Source organism: Podarcis filfolensis, assembly GCF_964270895.1.
Source record: "Podarcis filfolensis genome assembly, chromosome: 1".
In the NCBI taxonomy this organism is placed as follows: Eukaryota; Metazoa; Chordata; class Lepidosauria; order Squamata; family Lacertidae; genus Podarcis; species Podarcis filfolensis.
This window is the reverse complement of record NC_139604.1, coordinates 58628124-58649051: the sequence shown is the minus strand read 5'-3', so window position 1 is coordinate 58649051 and position 20928 is coordinate 58628124. Positions and strand designations below refer to the sequence as shown.

Below are 20928 nucleotides of genomic sequence, written 5' to 3'. Positions count from 1 at the left end.
ACGTTAGCCTATATTGAGAAACCTACTAATATTAGGTCAAATTTACTTGATCATTTCAGGTAGCAGCATTTAGCTCAAGACTGATGAAACCTAGTGCTTGAGGGTATTTAGTTCTCCCATTCACTCTCTGCCTATGATGATAGGTGTCCAACAGTTTTGACAGGAGGAGGTGCCACAGAAGACTGGATGGTGCTAGATTGTGTGACATTTGCAGTGGGGAGAAGCAAAGCAGATCTTCGATTATATGGCAGCTGGCCAGAAATTCATTAACTAAAACTCGGATGAATTCTGCTCTCTCTGCCGAGACCACATTCTGGCTCAAGTTTATGAATCTGAGGAAGTGGTGATGGTCCTTTAAGGTTTACAGACCTAATTCCTCAAGAATAATGTGATTGATTCTGTTATAGAATATAATTTTAAATAGGTACATAATTCTTTAAAAGGAGCAGACATGTGGAATGATCAGAAACTGTGGCTTCAAAGTACTTCCCTCTCATTAATTAATTTGTTTTTCAATCTTGTATGTGTTTACCTTGCATTTGTTTTTTAAAAAGGAAAACCAGGCCCGAAAATCTTTCTACAAATTATCTTCAAAAACAAAAAGCTTCCGAAAAATAAACCCCATAGGTGCCTTTTAAATCTGTCTTTTTGGTATGGGAACTAAAAAAAGTTTACATTGGCTTTCCAAGGCAAACTGCAAAGTTGTGGTAGTAAATTAATAGTATGTAGACTGTTAATGGGACCATTAACATCTTTGTTGTTCACCAGAGTGCCTCATAGATCACAGTTTCAAAAATCAATTCTTGATACCCCTGACCTGGTAACCCAGCTACTTTTGTTTTATTGAGAGTAGTCTAAGTCATTACACCGCTAGTGTACAATCAAGCAAAATGGTTCAGCACAGGCTCATACCTGAAGTTATCTGATGTTTGCAATTAATTTAGGCAGCAATCCTGTTCCCACTTACCTAGGAATAGCTGCATTGAATTATGTGGAACTTGCTCCGAGTAGACAAACGTACCCACTACCCCTGCTCCATTCACCTTATTTTCTCCTTCCTATGTGCTTTATTAGCTTTTTCCTCCTCCCACTGTGTTGCTCTTCTCCCCTTGAAGCCAAGATGACAGGGAAGCAGTGGCCAGTCACCTCTGAGGTTGTTGTTTCTGCACTTTGCTTCAGTAATGGGGGCTCTTCCTTGCATGCACCTTCTGTTTTCCGTATTAAAACAGGACTGGGTATGGCTTGCTGCTTTGCAGTCTTAGATAACCTAAATCTAAGGCTGGAAAGGAAGATAGCTCTTCTTTCATCTTCCCAAATGCAGCCTTGTTTAGGCTGTTTGGCACAAACTTGTGTTCTGGTGGCTCCAAGCTTCCGTTCCAATATGTACAGGTGAGGGAAGAGTCAAATAGAACGCCGCAGCACATTGGGAGCATTCTTTTTCTCTCTTTCACCCCAGCCCTCAAAGGAGAGAAACAAGTAGGTAGCCATGTTGGTCTGACACAGTAGAAATATATAAAAAAGATTTAAAAAAATTGTCCAGTAGCACCTTAGAGCATAGCTGTCAACTGTCTCTTATTTGGTGGGAAACTCCCTTCCTTATCCTAGCGCTGTTTCCCACTGCTGTCCCGGATTGATGATGTCCCATAACTTTCCCGGGTTTCAAAGGAAGCTGCTCCTCTCCCTCCCTCCCTGCTGGCCAGGGAGGAGGGAGGCTCCAACTGTGTTGCTTGGCTGCGTTGCTCACCCAATAAGGAGTCTAAGAACGACTGGGGGGTGGAGCTTGCATGCCTTGTGCCGATCAAATCGGCCGCGTTGCCTGGGGACTCACCTTTGCTCAGCTCTTCCCAGCGGAGAGGTGATGGTGGTTTTCCTTGCTGTATCCCCTTTGCCGGGTTGTTGCGCTATGGGAACCACCGCTTGAGGCTTCGTTTGGCTGCTGGTTGACTAAAATCCCTTATTTTGGCTGCTGATCCCTTCTTTTCGAGGCTGCTGGTCCCTTATTTTCAAATCTGTAAGTTGACAGCTATGCCTTAGAGACCAACTAAGTTTGTTCTTGGTATGAGCTTTTGTGTGCATGCACACTTCTTCAGATACGTGAAGGAGAGAGAGACAGATAGCCCAGACATACTGGGCACATGTTTCAAATCTGAACCTGTGTTGAACAGCATCCCAAGGGAATCCTTTGGGGCTGTTTCTTTTGAGGAGGAGGAAAGGGGGGGGGGGAATAGGCAGGTTAGCTCTTTAAGGCTAGGAGGGAGATTGGAGACTCACCTGGGGCCAATTCTTTCTTGCCACAGGCAATCAAGCAAATGGTTAATTGTGTACCAGAATTAACTCCTCAGCTGTGCATGATAATAGTAATCGGGGAGCAGCATGGCATTGCATCCTTGGCTATTTTAAAACAAAAGACTATTTGGAAGTGGATTGCATGGAGCTAGAGAAACATGAACTTTCGAAAGCGCCCCCCCCCCCCCCGCCCCAGACTTTGAGAAGCACATAATCTCCCTCTGCATTGTTTCTGAAAGAGCACTTCATTTCTGAAATGCCAGCATGGGCTACAGAAATTGTCCGTTGGGTTCACAATTGCTAGTGAGTGATCATTTTCAATTATGCAAAGCTGCGTTTCTCTCTTAATGAATAAATATTTCAGAAAGATGAGGGAGGCAGACAGGAGAGTGGAAAAAGACAGATGGAAATGAAAATGTGGTTTCCTGTAGTTGTAATTGAGGGATGTGAATCTAAGAGAAGGTGACTTTCCACCCTACTTCTCAGGTACAAGCACAGTGGATTGATTTTATTCTGGCAATTTAAGCTGGCAATTCCTATAACAATTTAAGATGCATAGCAATCTTTATTTAATTCACTGGTATAAAATGAGTTTTATTGGTACTTGAATTACTTACTGAAGCAGAATGTATTCTCATTGCTGGATACAATCAATAGGGGTTTGCTGATTGGTTTTTGGAACTATGTGGTGCTTGCATGGCTAACACTTGCTATATTTTAGAAATATAAATCTGTGAGTGTGTTTTAAAACTGATAATGTCTGTCCTGGGGGCTCTATATATACTGTATGATTCTGGATTCTTACTATTAACTATGGGCATCCTGGTAAGCTGATCTAAATTCTGTGTGGGCCAAGACGAGAACTGGATCAAGGCACTCAAAGATCTTGGCTTCCTTGAGATGTACATAAGTCTGATGGCATGCCTAGTTTCAGTGTTCAACTAAAGACCCAATCTTCTCAGTGATGTTGCTGCCCGGTCAACTATAATGCCTGTCTTTATACTGAGCATATCGGATTGCACAACTTCTGCTTATTAATGCAATATGGCTACTTATCTTTTAAGAATGTATTGAAACAGTCATTTCCTCTGTTATTAAAACAGAAGTGAACAAAGTTGGTACCTTAAAAAAGCGGGTACCATTGGTGGATCTGTAATAGGATTCCTCCTAGACTGTGTTTCCCATCCAGTCCATATTACAGGCAACAACCAGCCAGTGTGGGATGAACCTGCTGAAATGAAATAGCTGGGTGTTGAATTTTCAACTCAGTCCCAAGTTCTGTGCTTTTTCTACTCTGGCTTCAAGGTGAAGCTTCACAGCTGATTAGTCAGGATCTTGGTGGATATGTGGGAGGTGGAAATTGATCCTGGGGGTGCAGGCAGCCAGTTGTGTGGAGCTGAATGGGTGGATTGCAGAGGGCTCCTGCAGTCATTCCTGAGGACTGGAATGTTTATTAGTAGGGAGCTCCATATAGCCATCGCTCAGTGGAATACTGCTTATGTCCCAGGTTTAACCCCCCAGGTTAAATAAAGCTGTGTGAGACAATGGGAGAGACTGCTAGGAAAGAGCTACTGCAAGTCACTATAGACAATGGTGGGTTTGATGGGCAAATAACCAAACCTGGTATAGGGCCATGTTGCCTGCTATTCTGTATCCTGAATGTTCTTCTCTGTTTCATCTGCAGGTGACATTGTTGGACTTTATGAAACAGCAGGCCAAGGTGATCAGCTCTCCACAGGACTTGTCACCCGTATAGCCCCCAAATCAATCACGATTGCAATTGATGAGCCTCAGAGTAACCTTGTGAACTTGGACCAGGGGAACTCCTATCGTCTGCTGAAACTTACCAACGATGTCACATACAAGAGGCTTAAAAGGTAAAGCTACTAATATAGGACAGATCTTGTTTTATTGTGTACCTGAAACGGATAGTAAGCATGCCTTTCTTTTCAAAAGTTGTAAAAAATAATGGGGAGAAGGTCTGTTGTTCTCCCACCCCCTCCCTTTTCCATATTATCACAGGGCAACAAACTTTGTACAAGGGCTCCAAATGCCAGATTTGGTGATGTAGGTACTCACTACTTATAAGCAAAGTAGTGGGCTTCCTTACCCAGTTTAGTACTATGGGTTCATAGAATTATAGAGTTGGAATGGAAGAGATCCGGAGTGTCATCTAGTCCAACCCACTACAATGCAAGGGAGAGAGGATGTTCAGCTTTTTCTCCCCTCCCCCACCCAAAAAACCCCTCTTCAATCCAAAGACTGCAGAGATGAACAACACCCAGCTCTTGAAGTTTACAGCAGAAGTTTATTCATGTTTGAAAATATTGTCTTGAGTTTTAAAGGAATTGTTTTTAAGATTCACTCCCTTTGTATTATTTTCTGTGGCAGGGCCTTAAACACACTTAGTCAATATCGCTCCGGGCCTGCATCTGGTCTTATCGACGTCCTCTTCGGTTCTTCTGAACCTAGTGATGCCAACAATATAAGTAAGAACTTTTCCTTCTCTATATAGAATGTGGATACCATGCTGAAAAATTCTGAAGACTGGAGAAGTCACTGTAGCACATACTGTTCCAACTACGATGTACAAATATATTTTGTAAGCAACTCCGAGAGTACTGCCTCGCCAATCTATTGTGTCAGTTGAGGAACAGTATCACTGGAACATCTGATGCAGTGCTAAGTTCATCTGGCACCACTGCTCTCTGGCATTGGCACTCCCTTACACGTGCATCACAGTAGCATAAACATTTGTTGTGCAAGGAGCTTGCATCAGTACAAAATATTGTTGTGGAGTGTCTTCATAGATTTAGAATCCTGATGTCCTCAGCAGTCAGTGGAGCCAGACACCAAGTGGAGAGGCCACTCTTGTTCCACATGTCTTTCCCAGTATGAGGCAGCACCACTGAGGTTACTCGTGAGGTGGGGGGCAGGACGGGTTGTTGTCACCATTTTAGATTAAGGTGCAGTGGCAGGAGCTCAGTTCTTGCTGGCTAGGCTGGTAAGTATTACACTTGAAAGTAGAGGAACTTGCTTTTGTGGTTGTTCAGCAGCAACAGAATAATAGCGCAGTGATTCCTGTTAACCAATATTCAATAGGGAATGTTTGTGTGGCTGTCTAACCATCATATGCGTGGTTTCCCCTTATTCTTTGTTTCCAGTTTAACCCTTACTGAGTACAGCTGGGAGGTTACACAGCTATGATTCCTTAATCATAGTGTTGGTGAAAGCAGGAACAGTGCTAGGAGCACCCACAGCTATCACCCTCCTGTAGACTGAAGGCTGTGGGGGTACCAAATGCATTTGGTTGATGCACAATTTCTGTTGGTGAGCAAGGCTACCAATCATTATTCCCTGGAGTTCTGAAGTATAGTTTACCCTTGGACTTTGAGGAGTCCATAATGGACTCACAAACTCAACAGGGGTATTAGATGTTTTTCAAAAGGGCATCTTTAGAATGTGGTGGGGCCAGAAATTAATAGAAGACAGACAGACCATGGCAATTTGTCAGAATGGTTGCAAGATCCTGTCATGAGGTGCAGCCCACCAGCATTCATGCTCTGCATCCTTCATTCATTTTAATGGGCACCGTACCAGTATTCACAGTAGTGTCCCCCACCAGCTAGTCTTAAACCTTCCAGTTTCAGTTACTTATCCCTGTTCTCTGTCACCCAGGAGTCACCTGGGCCAACAGACACAAGTTCTGGTGCCAAGAAAAACACCATGGCTTACACAATATAACAGGTCTTAAGTTTCAGCTGCATGTTACAGGTACTTTTACTTATTGTGTGAGCTGAACAGTCTACTTCTCAAGAATAATATGTGGGACAAAAAGGTCACAGTCCTATAATATCCTGTTTCTAGTGAACAATGCAGTATATGACTGCTTATCTAATTCAACTACTGGAGAAAGGTGGCACATACTTTCTGATGCAGATGTTTGCCAGAAGATTAGTCAGTGTGTCAGGGCCAATCTGCATGCTTGGAAGAATCATATCATAGAGCTCAATTATCCCATTTCCAAAGCAGGTGGTAGCACACATTTGCATTCTCCTTTCCATAAAAAGCTATCTTCACACTGAAGACTAGCTCAGCAGGGGGACAGCTAGGCCTAGGCTAGCACCTGTGAATCCTGTATTAATTAATTAAATGTATATCCTCTTCCAAAGGAGCCCAGGGTGGCAGACAACAAAACAATAAAAAGCATCTTGAACCATTTCAATGCAGATGCAGGCTGGGAAAGAACTCCACGTAAAAGGCTTTTTGGAAAAGGAATAATGACAGCTGGTAACCACCAGAGGTCAGCATTCTCCTATAGCAGCATATGCTTAAGCCATCCTGTAACTGCTCTTACTTTTTTTCTCATCTTCTCTTGAAATGTACTTATTCCATTCTTTTAAGGAATCTGTATGAAGGATGTCTTTGTGCAGCTGTGTGAACATTCTGGTGCTGCTAAGGAGGATGTGAGAAACTTGTTAGGTCTGCATTGCTGTGCTGCTTCAAAGTGGCTTTCCCCTTTGGTCAGGCCTGGCTGGTCTTGAGTCATGGCACCTGCCCATTTTTCTGAGCTGCTGCTTAGTGGGTTTCCCAGAATGCTTATGTACATATAGTGTGCACACACTGTACTTCCTTTTATTTCGGGAACATTATTCAGCATACTGCCTTCTGCCTAATTGTCCACCGTGTGCTGCAGTGAGGAATCCCCATTGCTCCCTCCTGCTGTGACCAGCCAGTCAGTCTCACATCACCTAGAAGTAGCAGCGTACAGGAGCATGGCCAGCCACTACTACCCACTAAGTGAGGCCAACCTGCACCATGGGTCCAGCAGTGGCATTGCTGCAGATCCAGAAGGAGACATCTTGCTGTACCACCACCTGAGATGCCAGTGATCTAACTAGTTCATTCTAAGGTAGCAGCAGCTGTGGTTAGTCAAAGTACCTGGCAGCTGCTGTAGACAAGCTTAGCAGGTTGTATAACACTGTGAATGGCAGATATAACAACATGCAATGGGTTGTGAGCTTTCAGAGGCAGCTGGCTGGTTGTTATGCGGTTCAGAATGCTGGATGGGGACTGGGCAATTCTTACAGGGTCAGGGCAACATTATAATAAAAGATTCAAGCTTACTGTTGTGGGATGTTTTCCAGAGTTCAGTAACCTGTGAATTCACATGGAATGTAATTTTTTTTCAAAATCCCGTTTTTTAAAAACAAAACCACAGAATCAGCTACAAGCATTAGCCTAGCCTTGCCGATTTCCCCTCTGAAGAGGGGAAAACCATTTCCTTCAAAAGTGCTTCCAATGGTAAAACAAATAAAGCAGTTATAGTTACTAATAAAACTGTAAAACAAATCAAAAGAAGGCTGGAAGAAATGGGACCTTAAGACAGTCTTTGAATGGTCAGGGTAAAGTGTGCCTTCTGTAAAACTGAAAGGTGCATCCTGATGGGTCATCCAGGTGGAAATGCTAAAAACTGAATGAATTGGGGTACTTCCCTTTCCTGCTGTTTAGAATGAGAAACCTCTTGATAACCTGGTTTAGCAAAGGTGACGCTCACTGCCCCTTCTGATGTGCCAGCTCCTCGCAGATACAGAGGAATTAAATTGTTAGTTCTGTGTCTTTTGCCAGCCTGAAATTACAAATGCCTGTTCCATGTAGCATTTGCCAAACTAACAATGAGAACTCCTACTTGCCAACTGTTCGTCTTTCGTAAAAAAGAAATCCAAAACACCCTCCTTTATATTTTACTTGATTTCCTCTGGACCTCGGAGACCAAATGTTCTTCTGCTGATTACTGTAGCACTCTGACATCAAACAAGCAGCAGGATAGAGGCCAAAGCCATCCTCTTTTATCTTTTGCAGTTGCAAGGGTAAAGTTTAGAAATTAATTATATGAACTCCTGTAACATTTGCTGTGCAGAACATTTTTAGCGTCTCAAGTCTGCTCTGAAAGTGTTCTCACTGTGTTCAAGACAAATGTACCTCTACTTTTGAAATCTTGATCTCATTCATCTTTGCATGGCTGGGTAGGATATTATTTAGTAACCCTGTTTTGCAGATGAGAAAATGAGGCTGATAGATTGTATGACTTGCTTACGGCCATGGAAAAAGGGTTTCTGTCTAAGCAGGAGTTTGAACATGGCTCTTGCACTTACAAGCTCCTTTGCAATCATTGCCACGGTGCATATTGCTCTTTCTTGCTTCCCACTTTTGTAGGATGCTATTAATGCTATTAATCATTCTAAGAAGCCCTGTCATACCTACTTAAGCAGTGCTGGTGTTTGGCCTTCTAGCAAGGAAGGTGGGTTTTTTTAACAAAAGCAAAAAAACCAAGAACTTCTTAGTGAGATTATGATGGTGGGATTTTTGTAAATGTACTGCCTCTTTAAAATACATCCTGGCACAACACACTGACTTTCTATTCCAACACAGATTTAGATAATGATGCAGAATGTCTCTGAAATAGATTTGCAGCTAAACATAGTCTGTCTTAAAGGCAGCCAGGACTCAGTATGGGCTCACACTAGGGATCCTGACTCCTCTGAGCATTAACTTGGATGTTTCCTTTGTTGCAAAGGTTATTCTTGCTATCAAATCTGCTTCCAGGAGCAGCCTCTTATTTGCATTGTTGCGCTTGCTTTCTTTTGCAAATGTTCTTTGCGGGACTGAGAACTGAACAAATGCTCCTCCTGCTGCTTCTTGCAGAGCTGTTGAAGTACTACAATGAATCACTGGATGCCTCTCAGAAGGAGGCTGTTTGCTTCTCGCTGGCACAGAAAGAGCTTGCCATCATCCATGGACCACCTGGAACAGGCAAAACGACTACAGTGGTGGAGATAATACTCCAAGCTGTTCAGCAAGGCTTGAAAGTGAGTGAGTGGGTATGGATTCTAAGGGAGCTGCTTGATGGCAAAACATAGTGATGACCGCCTAATCCTGGACAGTTTTGTATGATCGGGCAGCAGCTCTTCAGGGGTTTGATGTCCCCAAAGGTTGGGAAACATAGCTGAGTCTCACCATTTCCATTACTTCAGCCCAGCCATTCTGGGTTTTACGACATGTTTCTGTGTCCCTTTGAACGCTATTGGAACTGGGTTAATAGCAGGAAGAGGGAGCATCACTTTATTAGCAGAGTATAGAAGAATTTTTACATCTTGTATTTGTCCCCCAACAGTGTGGCCCTCTTGTGCCCTAGTTATAGGTTGGGGGAGTGACTGGTTGTAAGACTCCTCCAAGATTACAATAGATGGTGTTGGCTGGGGTGGAGCTGCTGTTTGAACCCATTTGTCCATACTACTAAAGCACCTTTAACCATTAATTTGAGGTTCTCCATACTCCCTACTGACCTTGCATTTTTTCCTGAAGCAAAACTGGGAGAGATCCTAAGAAGGTAGTAAAATTACATGTCAGATCCTGAGGCCTGGGTTTGACTCTGGAATAATGAGAAACATCATCATCATCATCATTATTATTTTTAAATGTAGCTCTTCCCCTGGCACTTATAAAAGGATCTCCTTTCCCTTCTGTTTTGAAGCTGTTTCTTCAAACTCTCCTAATCTCATTTTTTGCATATCTTTTTTGGCCATTTTGGTGAAACCAAGAAATGTTTTTTAAAATGTGCTCCTCTCCTAGGTCTTGTGCTGTGCTCCATCTAACATTGCAGTTGACAACTTGGTAGAAAGACTCGCTGGCTGTAAAGAGCGGATCCTGCGCCTTGGTCACCCGGCTCGTCTTTTGGAGTCCATACAGTGCCATTCACTTGATGCTGTCTTGGCACGTGGGGATAATGCCCAGATTGTAGCAGATATCAGGAAAGATATTGATCAAGCATTTGTGAGTTTTCCGTTCAATTTTCCACAATGTTTTTTTTAATGGATAAGTATTCTTCAGAATATGTTTCTGAAAAGTGCAGAATGTATACTTCTGAGAAGGTATAAGTGCAATACAGTCTGATGCAGGCATGGCCAAACTTGGCCCTCCAGATGTTTTGGGACTGCAACTCCCATCATCCCTAGCTAGCAGGACCAGTGGTCAGGGATGATGGGAATTGTAGTCCCAAAACAGCTGGAGGGCCAAGTTTGGCCATGCCTGGTCTGATGTATGAAATATTCAGAATCATGGGATTACTTTTTGTTTTTCAAAGAAGCAAGCACCTAGCCCTCATTGTTGTGGAGGGCAATTCTGGCATGTGTGTAGGCATTGTAAAGTTGGAGGGTCAAAATCAGGCTTATTTATTTGCTAATTTTATTTGTAAAATCTACAAACAGGAATAATAGCATAATACACATAGCCCTGAAACACCGAAGCAGATTTAACCAAGGCCCACTCTCCAAACTTAGGAAAATGCACATTTATTGGCCCTCATTTAGCCTATTATCTCATCCAGGCACTAATTCAGAAGATATGAGTCTATGTCTTAGGTCTATGTCTAGAAAAAATGTGATCTGTGAAGTAGCTGTAGACCTGTAGCTGATCAGACCTATCTCAGTTTTTCATGACAAGTGTATATATGACTGCTGGACTCAGTAGAACAGCGAAATACTTAAGGAGAGATTAAAAAGCATAACCTCTTCCTTACTAGAGCTTAGTAAGTGTTAGCACTGGCCCCTTTTAGCTCTGGCCTTTGCTTTTAGGTCAAGGCTGAGTCATTGGATGAACAGAATAAATGACAACTGCTTTCATGGAAACCTGCCTCCACATTGAAGCTCCATGGGGCTGAATGGGATAGTGATTTCTGAATTCTCCATATTTCTTTTTCCTGATCACCACCCAAGTAGAGAATGCAATGCACCCATAGCATTACCACTTAAAAGTATTGGAAGAAAATTCATTAAAAGTCTTGGTAGCTCAATTTGTTACATGTTCCACCCTGCCCGTCGCAGCATAGTTTTAGAGTTCTCTGTCAAGCTCTTTATTTAATTTCCTGCTTTAAACTTAATTTAAAATGTGGCACTAATTTAATTGGGATATTATTTATTATTACAAATTATTGCATTTCTTTCCCAGTGACATTGTACAAAATGGCTTCATAATTAAATTAAATGCACTATGCTGGGAATTTGTCCACTATCACATAGAGGCATACCTGAAATGGGTTTCAGGACTTGGCACACACTTTTGCCTGCCCTGTCTCCTTTTAATCCCCTTCAGTCTCTGGGAAATGATGCAGTAATGATCTTTATTTGTCTTGTTTGCTCCTTAATACCTTTGCTGCTTTAGCACCCTCAAAATAAATAATAATAATAATAATAATAATAATAATAATAATAATAGTAATAATAATTAATTAATTATTATTTATACCTCACCCATCTGGCTAGGCTTCCCAGCCACTCTGGGCGGCTTCCAACAAAGCATTAAAATACAGTAGTCTGTTAAACATTAAAAGCTTCCCTAAAAGCATTTTTCCTAGTTATAATTAGTATTATTCTCATTTATTTACACAGTGCTTTATAACCTTTATTGTGCAAATTGTCACAACACGCACACATAGGTAGGTGGCTGTTCCTCATATTATGGATAACAAGCTGCGGCTGAGAGAGTGACAAGGCAAGCGTTGGAACTGGAAATTTAACCCAGGTCACCCAGATTTATGTACACTTTGCTGTAAATAAATTTTCTTAGTGATACCTTCTAGATCTCTTTCCATCCAATCCCTGGTTAGCAGCTGACTTTGCTGGAGAGCCACTCAGCATATTGGGATGGAGGGTCCCAGGCCTGAGATGCTGTTTGCTCTACACGTTCCTCTGTCACTATTATCCTTTAAAGATATATTTACAGACCTGACAGTGGCAATCTAGAACAGAGTTTGGTTGGGTGGGGGGATTTCCTGTGTGGTGTTGGCATTGCAGAGGGATGAAGTTGGAGCAGAGGATGAAATAAATGCAGTGCTTGTTTTTATTTGGAATTGATAGAAGTACGGTGGGTGCCAGAACAAAATGTTTGCCATGGGTAGCAAAAAAAACAAAAAACCACCAACTGGATGCATAGATTAATTGAATCATATGCAGGTGTGGATGCTAACTAGACAGAATCCATCCTGTGAAGTCAAATCTCCCCCCTCTCTTTTTCTTTTGTATATCAAGAAGTAAGGCAAGGAACATATGCTCAGTTTTGACTTACCAAACCAAATGTAGGCTGCTGGTCACACTACATTCTACAATAGTCCATGGCCGCAAGAAGTTTAGAGGTCTACATAAAGGTAAAGGTAAAGGTACCCCTGCCCTTACGGGCCAGTCGTGTCCGACTCTGGGGTTGCGCACCCATCTCGCTTAAGAGGCCAGGGGCCAGCGCTGTCCAGAGACACTTCCGGGTCACGTGGCCAGCGTGACGAAGCTGCTCTGGCGAGCCTGCACCAGCGCAGCACACGGAAATGCTGTTTACCTTCCCGCTATAAAGCGGTACCTATTTATCTACTTGCACTTAAGGGTGCTTTCGAACTGCTAGGTGGGCAGGAGCTGGGACCGAACGACGGGAGCTCACCCCGCCACGGGGATTCGAACCGCCGACCATACGATCGGCAGGTCCTAGGCGCTGAGGTTTTACCCACAGTGCCACCAGCGTCCCAGAGGTCTACATACCGCAAGGTTATTTACTGGGTGGTGGTGGTGGGGAGGTTGGTGTTACAAAAAGTAGCCTCTTGGCCATCAGTGTCTAGGTACATAAATGCTGCCTTCACTTTCTCCACTGCTCTGTAGGAGAGCTGCCTGTTTGTGAATTATGTTTGCCTCGTCGAAACTAAAAAAAAAACCTAACAGGCAAACTGAGGTGAGAATGTTTTCTGGAGTGTTCAGAGATGAGAGCTATCCATTGTGTTCTCTGGAGCAGTGGTGTTCTGATGTACAATCTTCCCTTAAACTACAGTGGCCGACTATTTAAACTAGAGGATAACAGGCAACTCCGCTGTTAACTGCAATTTATTTGTGTAATACTCCACACTGCACTGAGAGCCAGAGTGGTATACTAGGAGGAGGAAGACACCAGCATCCATGAAGGCCACTGGTGACCTTGAGTCATTCACTCTCAATCGTGCCTATTTCACACAGGCGTTGTGAGGATATAATTGTGGTGCTGGTGGCTGTACATCACCTTAAGCCCCTCTTATGGGAAGGTTAGGGTATACTAGTCATCAACCTCTCCCAATAATGAAGTCTCAGTGCCCTCATGCTGATTAGAACGGAACCAAAATGGACCCACTGAGAGACAAGAGGGAGGTATCGGCATGCTTGTGGGAGGGGGAATCCCAAGTTTTGGAGAAGTCCAATTTAAAAAAATTACAACCAAAATCCTAATGAGGACTCAGTATGTTCGGTGGACACCAGGCATTGCAGAATGTTGTGTCAGTTGGAAGAGAAAACTAAAGCAGTAGAATGAATTGGCTTTTTTAGTCCCTAACATCTTATGATATCCTGGAGGAAGGCACACTGGACAAGAACACCCCTGTTAGGAGATGAATATATACTGCAACATCTCGTTGCAGTTTCCACTTGTACTGTAATAATATGCTGGGAGCTAAATGCTCTCCTTTAGTGAAAGCTACAGAGTTTGCCTCTTTCAGCATTTTCAGATTTCTCTTTATAATAAGCTTTAATTGCTGGAGCAATGAAACAGCTCAGAAGTTGTTCCCTATTTGGGAGGAATCCAGGAGAGTGTAATTGTTTTGAGAGATTAGTCCCCTCCCAAAGCAAATTGCATGGAAAGTAGCTTGCCTATCTCTCTAGTGTCTCCACAGCCAGCAATCATGGAAAGAGTTCAGCAGTTTTATAGGTTTGTATATTGCAACTGCTTCACTTTTTACTTTCTTACTTTATTTCATTATTTCTTATTTTATTTTATTGTGTCCCAAGAAAATAAAATATCCAGAATAGCTAAGATTATTATTATTTTTTGGGTCATCTCCTAGCACAGGAGTATGAAAGACTTTCTATTATATGGGACATTTCTTGATTTCTAAACATCCCCCCCCCCCCAGGTTTGGTGCCTTAAGACTTTTTAGGCATGCTTGATATAGCATTTTGAAGGAAGCAACAAATGAGACACACAGGTAATAGCATAGACTGAAAGACTCATTTAACACCACCCAGTGACCTCCTTGGCTGGGCAGGAGAGTGAACCTGGGCCTTCTATATCCAGCCCCAACGTTCTAGCCACTTTATTGCGCTGGCCCAGAAGGGTAGCAGTATCACAGTAATAAAGGCTAGCAATTTTATTATTATGTCACAATATTATTTGTGAGGACTTGAGACAAAGCCAATGGGGAAGGGGCAACTTGTATTAATTCATAAGATTTCATATTCTTACATACTTAGTCTGGTATATCTTGTAGTTTTAAAAATCCTGCACCCATAGTTGTCTCTTTTGAACAAGAACTGATATTAATGCTGCAATCCTATATAAATTTAGCTGGGAGCAAGTTTCATTCAGCTGAATGAAACTTCTGAGTTGGTATGTATATGATTTTAATTGTAAGGCCATAATTATTTTTTTTGCAGTTTAATACTACAAAAAATGAAGTTGTTTCTAGATATTTGTTTATGTTTTATTTGTCCCCTTCATCCTTTCCAGGGCTATAAACTTTGTGTTTAATAAAATATGTGATTCGGGCCATTTTGACTGAAATCTCTTGGCCAAGAGTAACTCGGCTGCAGAGCGCATGTTGTGCATTCCTGCACTAAGCATGAAGTTGATTATTAGTTCACACTATGCCCCAGGAGAACTCTGGGGGCTGGCTGGTGGTGAGCACAAGGTTTCTTGGTTTGGAGCCTAATTTCTCCGTGAGCAGAAGGAGAGTTGCACTAGTACCGCCACCCCCAACTTTCACGGGGCCATCCAGTCCCCAGAAAAGGGGGTATAGGATGTTCAGCAAATAGCGCAGGAAGGGAGGGCAAAATAAATTAATTTCCAGAGGAGGACAAGGGTGACTTGCTATTTATAAGAGTAGTCGGCAGAGGGTTTTCACCTTCTTTTCTTTCAACCAAAATGGCTTTGCTTCAGTGGCAGAACTTCATTTGGCAACCTGGCGACATTCCCATATCCCACAGAGTGGCCCAATGGCAGCACTGCCACATCATGGCAGCATTGTCCCCAGTGGCATTGCTGGCGCGGGGGGGGGGGGGAGAAGATGGGTCCCCAACTGGCTACTGCAGGGAGCAGCTACCTGTGCCCCAGCCATGCCTTGGGGAGTGGTGACATTACATCGTGACATCATTGGGCCATTTCTGCAAGACATTGGAACGCCACCAGGATGCGGGTGGTAGTTGAGACTATGTGGTGGTGTTGCTGAAGAAAAGAAAGCAGAAAACCTACTGCTGCCTTCTCTTATAAATGGTAAGTCTCTCATGCGCCTCTGAAAATGAATTGATTGTGCCCATCTATGCTGAAAATTATATACCTCATCTCCCAGACAAATGCTGTAGGGGTTACCTCATGGTAATCTATATCAACAGGAGTTTAGGTAGGTTGCCTAGCTTCACCTCATACATTTAGTGCCCGCTCAGAGTTAGAAAGGTGTCCCTCTTCAAACTGAGGTTTTCATCCAATGCAAGATAGACGGCATATGGGGTTTCCTTGAGATGAAGGCTTGCCAAAAAAAGCTAAGATGAGGAGAAATATAGAAACTTTGCCTCCATCTTACTTTGCTGCCAATTTACACCTGTGACTTTGAATATGCCGCTGAGCTAAATCACAAGATTATTTATATTGTGAGACATTTATTGGGGTTGGGAAGTCTTGTATTGTACAATATGCTGCTTATATGTGACAAAGCACATTAGGATGACCACATGAATAACAACAAAATAATGCTACCTACAGGTCACATTGTGTGTAATGTTTTTATTTTAAAAGACATGCACAATTAGAAAGTGTTGCAGGTGCTGAAAGTTGCAGTGTATTTTAATTAGTATGTCCTCAGCTTGCAAAATCTGGAGCAAAGGGGTGTTTGAGACTTCTGTTAGAATAGTAGTTATCACTAACCAATTAAATAAACCCTAGGGCTTGTCTGCATATTTTCAGGGATTAATGAATCCCAGCTGGATCCTCACATAGATGAAAAGCTTTGTTATGTTGGGGAAGGGGAATTATTGATGCTACTACCAGAAAAAAGCACCATTCATCAACAGTACGTCCATTAAATAATCCATATTGAATTCACCACACCAATATACTATCAACAAACTATATTTCCCTTTCTCATGATGATTTACATTTTGTCAGTATAGGCATAAGGGCTGAAAAGAGAGCAGCTTGATGTTGAATTGCAGTATGCTGCATTTTAATGGGGAAGATTTTGTTTCATTAACTATTATCTTAGCTTCTAAACGTTGTGTACACTGGGCCATAAGCTACATTGTAGTATGGGAAATTGTTTTCCTCCTCTTCTTTTTCTTCCCCTTTCTACAGGTGAAAACCAGAAAAGCCCAAGACAAAGGAGAAAGGAGCCATTTTCTAAATGAGATTAAAACACTGAGAAAAGAACTGAAAGAGCGAGAGGAAGCTGCTATTACTGAAATACTGACAAAAGCTAATGTTATTCTGGCGACAAACACAGGTTAGAGGAACTTTTCTGGTTTGTTTGGGTGGGTTTTTTTGCCTTGAAGAATAGCTAAATCAGATTATTGGCAGCTACAGATTTAGGCTGCTCTACACTCCACTGCATTATTGTGCTTTATCACGAACTCCAAAGATTGCCCAGTGCATCCTTGAATTGATTCTCAGCCCAATATGTGTAAAGGTATGTGCAGTATACAGAATTGCGTCTTGCTAGATGATTTGCCTTTTTCTTCTGTGCAGTTCTGCTTTGCAGTTGGATGGTTTGTATAACTAATCAATGCTGTGCGCACATGTATCACACACACAACTCTGCCATTCATGTTTTACAGAACATCTTTTACTTAATGCCGGCTAATGAGGGAAGGGAACATGCATTATTTATATAACTAATCAAGCCTTTGGAGCTGAGAAAGCCGTGAATTGTGTTTTAAAGTATGTACTTAATGTGGCTTCTTGGATCAGGGACCAGACAAATTGCTCCTGTTGGCGATCCCCATGGTATATTTACCAGGGAAGCTTGCAAATAACCCGAGTGAAAAAGATTGCATATTAAATGTTACAAACATGTGCAAAGATTATTTATGAGTACAACATAAGTGCCATATTAAAATCAATTTGTTGTTTAAAATAATGTTTCCCTTTTGATTGGAAGGCTGAAATAGTACTTTAAATCTCTCACCACTGAGTGTTCTAGACAAGCAGAATACCAGAGTGTATTCAAACCTAGCACACCTGGAAGAAGGCTAGGCTAGTATCTTCCTCCCTGACGTCTAGTTGTGCCAGGAAGGTGTGTGGGTTTGTTCATTTCTAAATGCAGGAGTGTTTAGTCATTTGATTATCCCTTCTGAAATCCAAGTGGCATAATCTAGGAATAGATCTGTATTGCCATCTACTCTTTGGGTGAGTTAGGTCTCCTAATATTGGCCATCTTAGGGTGTACAGTGGTACCTCGGGTTACATATGCTTCAGGTTACATACGCTTCAGGTTACAGACTCCGCTAACCCAGAAATAGTGCTTCAGGTTAAGAACTTTGCTTCAGGATAAGAACAGAAATTGTGCTCCAGCGGCAGCAGGAAGCCCCATTAGCTAAAGTGGTGCTTCAGGTTAAGAACAGTTTCAGGTTAAGAACGGACCTCCAGAACGAATTAAGTACTTAACCTGAGGTACCACTGTATTGGACTTTGGCAATTTCCCCCCCAATTTACTATTTGAAAGAAGATACTACAAATGTGATCCCTTGGAGGCTGTTGCTTCAAGAGCAAGAGTTGTCAGCTAAAGTTGAGACATTTATCAGAGCAAGGATGAATGGGGTCACACTCAGGGCTTGGCAAGTGTACTGCTCAGGTTTTTTGTGCCCAAGGAGAGGGCACATTGCTTACACTGCAGAAGCAGTAGCCAAGGGTGTTGGGATCATGCCAAGCTTATCAAAGGGGCATATTTGGGCTCAGGGCTCCCTGCAGTCAGAGGTCCTAACATTTACACATATTTGAGCACAACATCCCTCCTTTCAGAGATGAATCAACCTGCTCCTTTTAAAAGCCACCTAGTGTTTCCAAAACTTCTCCCACTACACCCACCCACACAGACATACACACACCTGGCAAGCATTCCCTCTGTCTCACCTGCAGGGATGGATGAACTTTTCCACAGAAATAGCCAAGTGTGCTTGTTCATTAGGAGAAGTGTTTTGGTAAACAGGAAATTGGACTGTCAGATGGATCCTCTGTTGCCTGTCACAGCACTTCTGAGGACTACATAATGTGAAGGCTTGTGATACTTTGAAAAGACGCAGGTGTCCAGCATGTCAAGGCCAACACGTCTTTCCTCCACTTTTTGCTATGGTGCATAACTTTAATATTTTCTCTTGTTAATTAGGAGCCTCTTCTGATGGTCCTCTGAAGCTACTTCCTGAGAACCACTTTGATCTGGTGGTAATTGATGAATGTGCCCAGGCGTTTGAAGCAAGCTGCTGGATACCTCTGCTGAAGGCCAGGAAGTGTGTCCTGGCTGGAGATCACAAGCAGCTGCCTCCCACAATCATCTCTCACAAGTAAGGAACATTTCCCAAAGTGGGCCATTAATTACTTGGAGCGTTGGGGAAAACGTTCACCTGGGGGTTGATGGGAAGTGTTTCAGTTTGGACATCATTACCTGTGTTTATCTGTGCAGCAGGTAGGGCTGTTAATAGCTGGGCCAACCTACCCGGTCGTTATTTAAAGACATTGGTACCAATAGATCAGCAGAAAAACATTTTTAAGCAGGAGTGGTTAGAACCATGGACTCTGATCACAAAGGTAGATTTTTTCCTATCAGTCATAATAGACATACTTTACTGTTACACCTAAAAAGATAATAATATTTTGTCCTCATTGAGAGCTGCACCTTCTAATTAGGAGGTGGCAAGTATCTGGTAGCCTTCTCTGTGGGTGTGTAATTCTGCAGCGTGATAATACCCAATACAGAGATTTAGCAGAATTCCCACATCTCAGAGAAGGTTGCCTGCTGAGGATGATTGCTTTGGGCTCATGGGAGCTGTTAACTGTTGAATTAATTAATTTCTCCCTCCTCAAAATTTGAAAATTACAGGTGTAGAGGAATGACCAAGAGCACTAGAAGCTTAGGCAGGGAGGGCCTAGGGAAGTAGCTTGCATAAAACCTGTTTTGAGAAAGAGTGAACTGGCCAGGATTCCGAATAAGCTGGCACCATCACTCAAATGGTGAGCTGCTAGTTTCCATGCACTGTAGCAGGAAGATACTGACAGATCACTACATTTTTTGAGATCCTCTTCATATATTCATTATCAAAAGTTTGGGTTTTGAGTTTTCGTATAGGGCTCTGTGTGTGCGTGCCTGGTTTGCTCGAGTTTTTCTGTTAGGAATTACTGCTGTGCTAGAAAAAAATTACATCTTATTTATGGACCTGCTCCCTGAGAGGCATTAAGCCACTAACAGGAATGTATTTCTCCTCTGCTTTTTACTTTCTACTCCCAGTAGGAAATTAGCACGCAAGAAGCCTATAAATTGTGCATTGTTGTGTGTGCTGCTCTTACTATGTAAATCTTTAGTCAGTTTTTTTTATGCACATGAATTTTATGGATCTCATATCTGTAATATAATTCAACCTTTCAGGTACAGGCATTAATTATGATATCCTGGTATGTATAGAAAACCTTTGCAGTGATGGTAGTTTAAAAGCATTTTTTGTATCTGTTGATAGTAGTGAGCAGCTGTCCCAAATGAAACCAGGGTTCTCTTGTGTAGTTAGAAGGGCCTGGACTAGACAAAAAAAATACTATGTCTTTTGACAAGTTGAAAAATGCTGTGTTATAGACTAGATGATCTTTTTCTATAGAAACTAATACTGGAGACATATGTCTGTGAAGATCGTTCCTTGCAGAGCATCATTTTGAGGAGCCCCTTAACCTTTCCCTACCCCATCACTTATATAGTGATTTCACTGCAAAATCAACATAACACCTGAGCAGAACCTGAGCAGTCCATTGAATTATAGGAAAGATGTTCAGTGGTAGAATGGAGAGATCAGGACTTTGACACCCAGGAATTGTTGTGGCCTTTTGACTTTCTGAATGTACACACACATTATGTCAAAGAAATAATGGTGTAGACTGAAACAAAACAAAAACGTATCAGGATGAGGGAGAAACCAGCGCTGATAGTGGGGGAAATGTAAGCAATCCTTTTGAAGAAATGAGCTCCATCTCCGATGGGAACCTTGTCATCTTTGTTGAACCTTGAATCCTTCGAAGATAGTCGCAAGGTTGCCTTCATCCTAATAGGCCTTTCTTCCCCTGAAACCTTCCTCCAGCCACTTCTCCAGATTGCTTGGATTCGATCCACTTGGTTCCCTCCTGGGGCTGTTTGCTCATGCTGACTTTTTGACAAGTCCCCTACCAATTTGCGTTATTTGGGTGTGGCAAAGTAATTCTTCAGTGGCAAAAAGAAGGGAGATCAAGGTAGCAGAAAGGAAGTGTGTTCTGCAGTACCTGGGAGAGTAAAACAGAAGTTGGTGACAGTGGCCTGGTATGTACAGTTGAGCACCTAAATGACCAGGCAGGCATGTTGAGGACCCA

General features: G+C 42.4%; 1 protein-coding gene across 1 annotated transcript in view; it reads left to right on the top strand.

The window, feature by feature from the left end:
* The window catches only part of IGHMBP2 (immunoglobulin mu DNA binding protein 2), a 60922-nt gene that overhangs the window by 4954 nt on the left and 35040 nt on the right, over positions 1-20928 (top strand). The window contains exons 3-8 of the mRNA XM_083571904.1: positions 3971-4163; positions 4678-4775; positions 8992-9155; positions 9919-10119; positions 16687-16834; positions 18713-18887. Coding sequence (XP_083428030.1) covers positions 3971-4163; positions 4678-4775; positions 8992-9155; positions 9919-10119; positions 16687-16834; positions 18713-18887 — 979 coding nt within the window. The remainder of the gene's footprint in view (positions 1-3970; positions 4164-4677; positions 4776-8991; positions 9156-9918; positions 10120-16686; positions 16835-18712; positions 18888-20928) is intronic.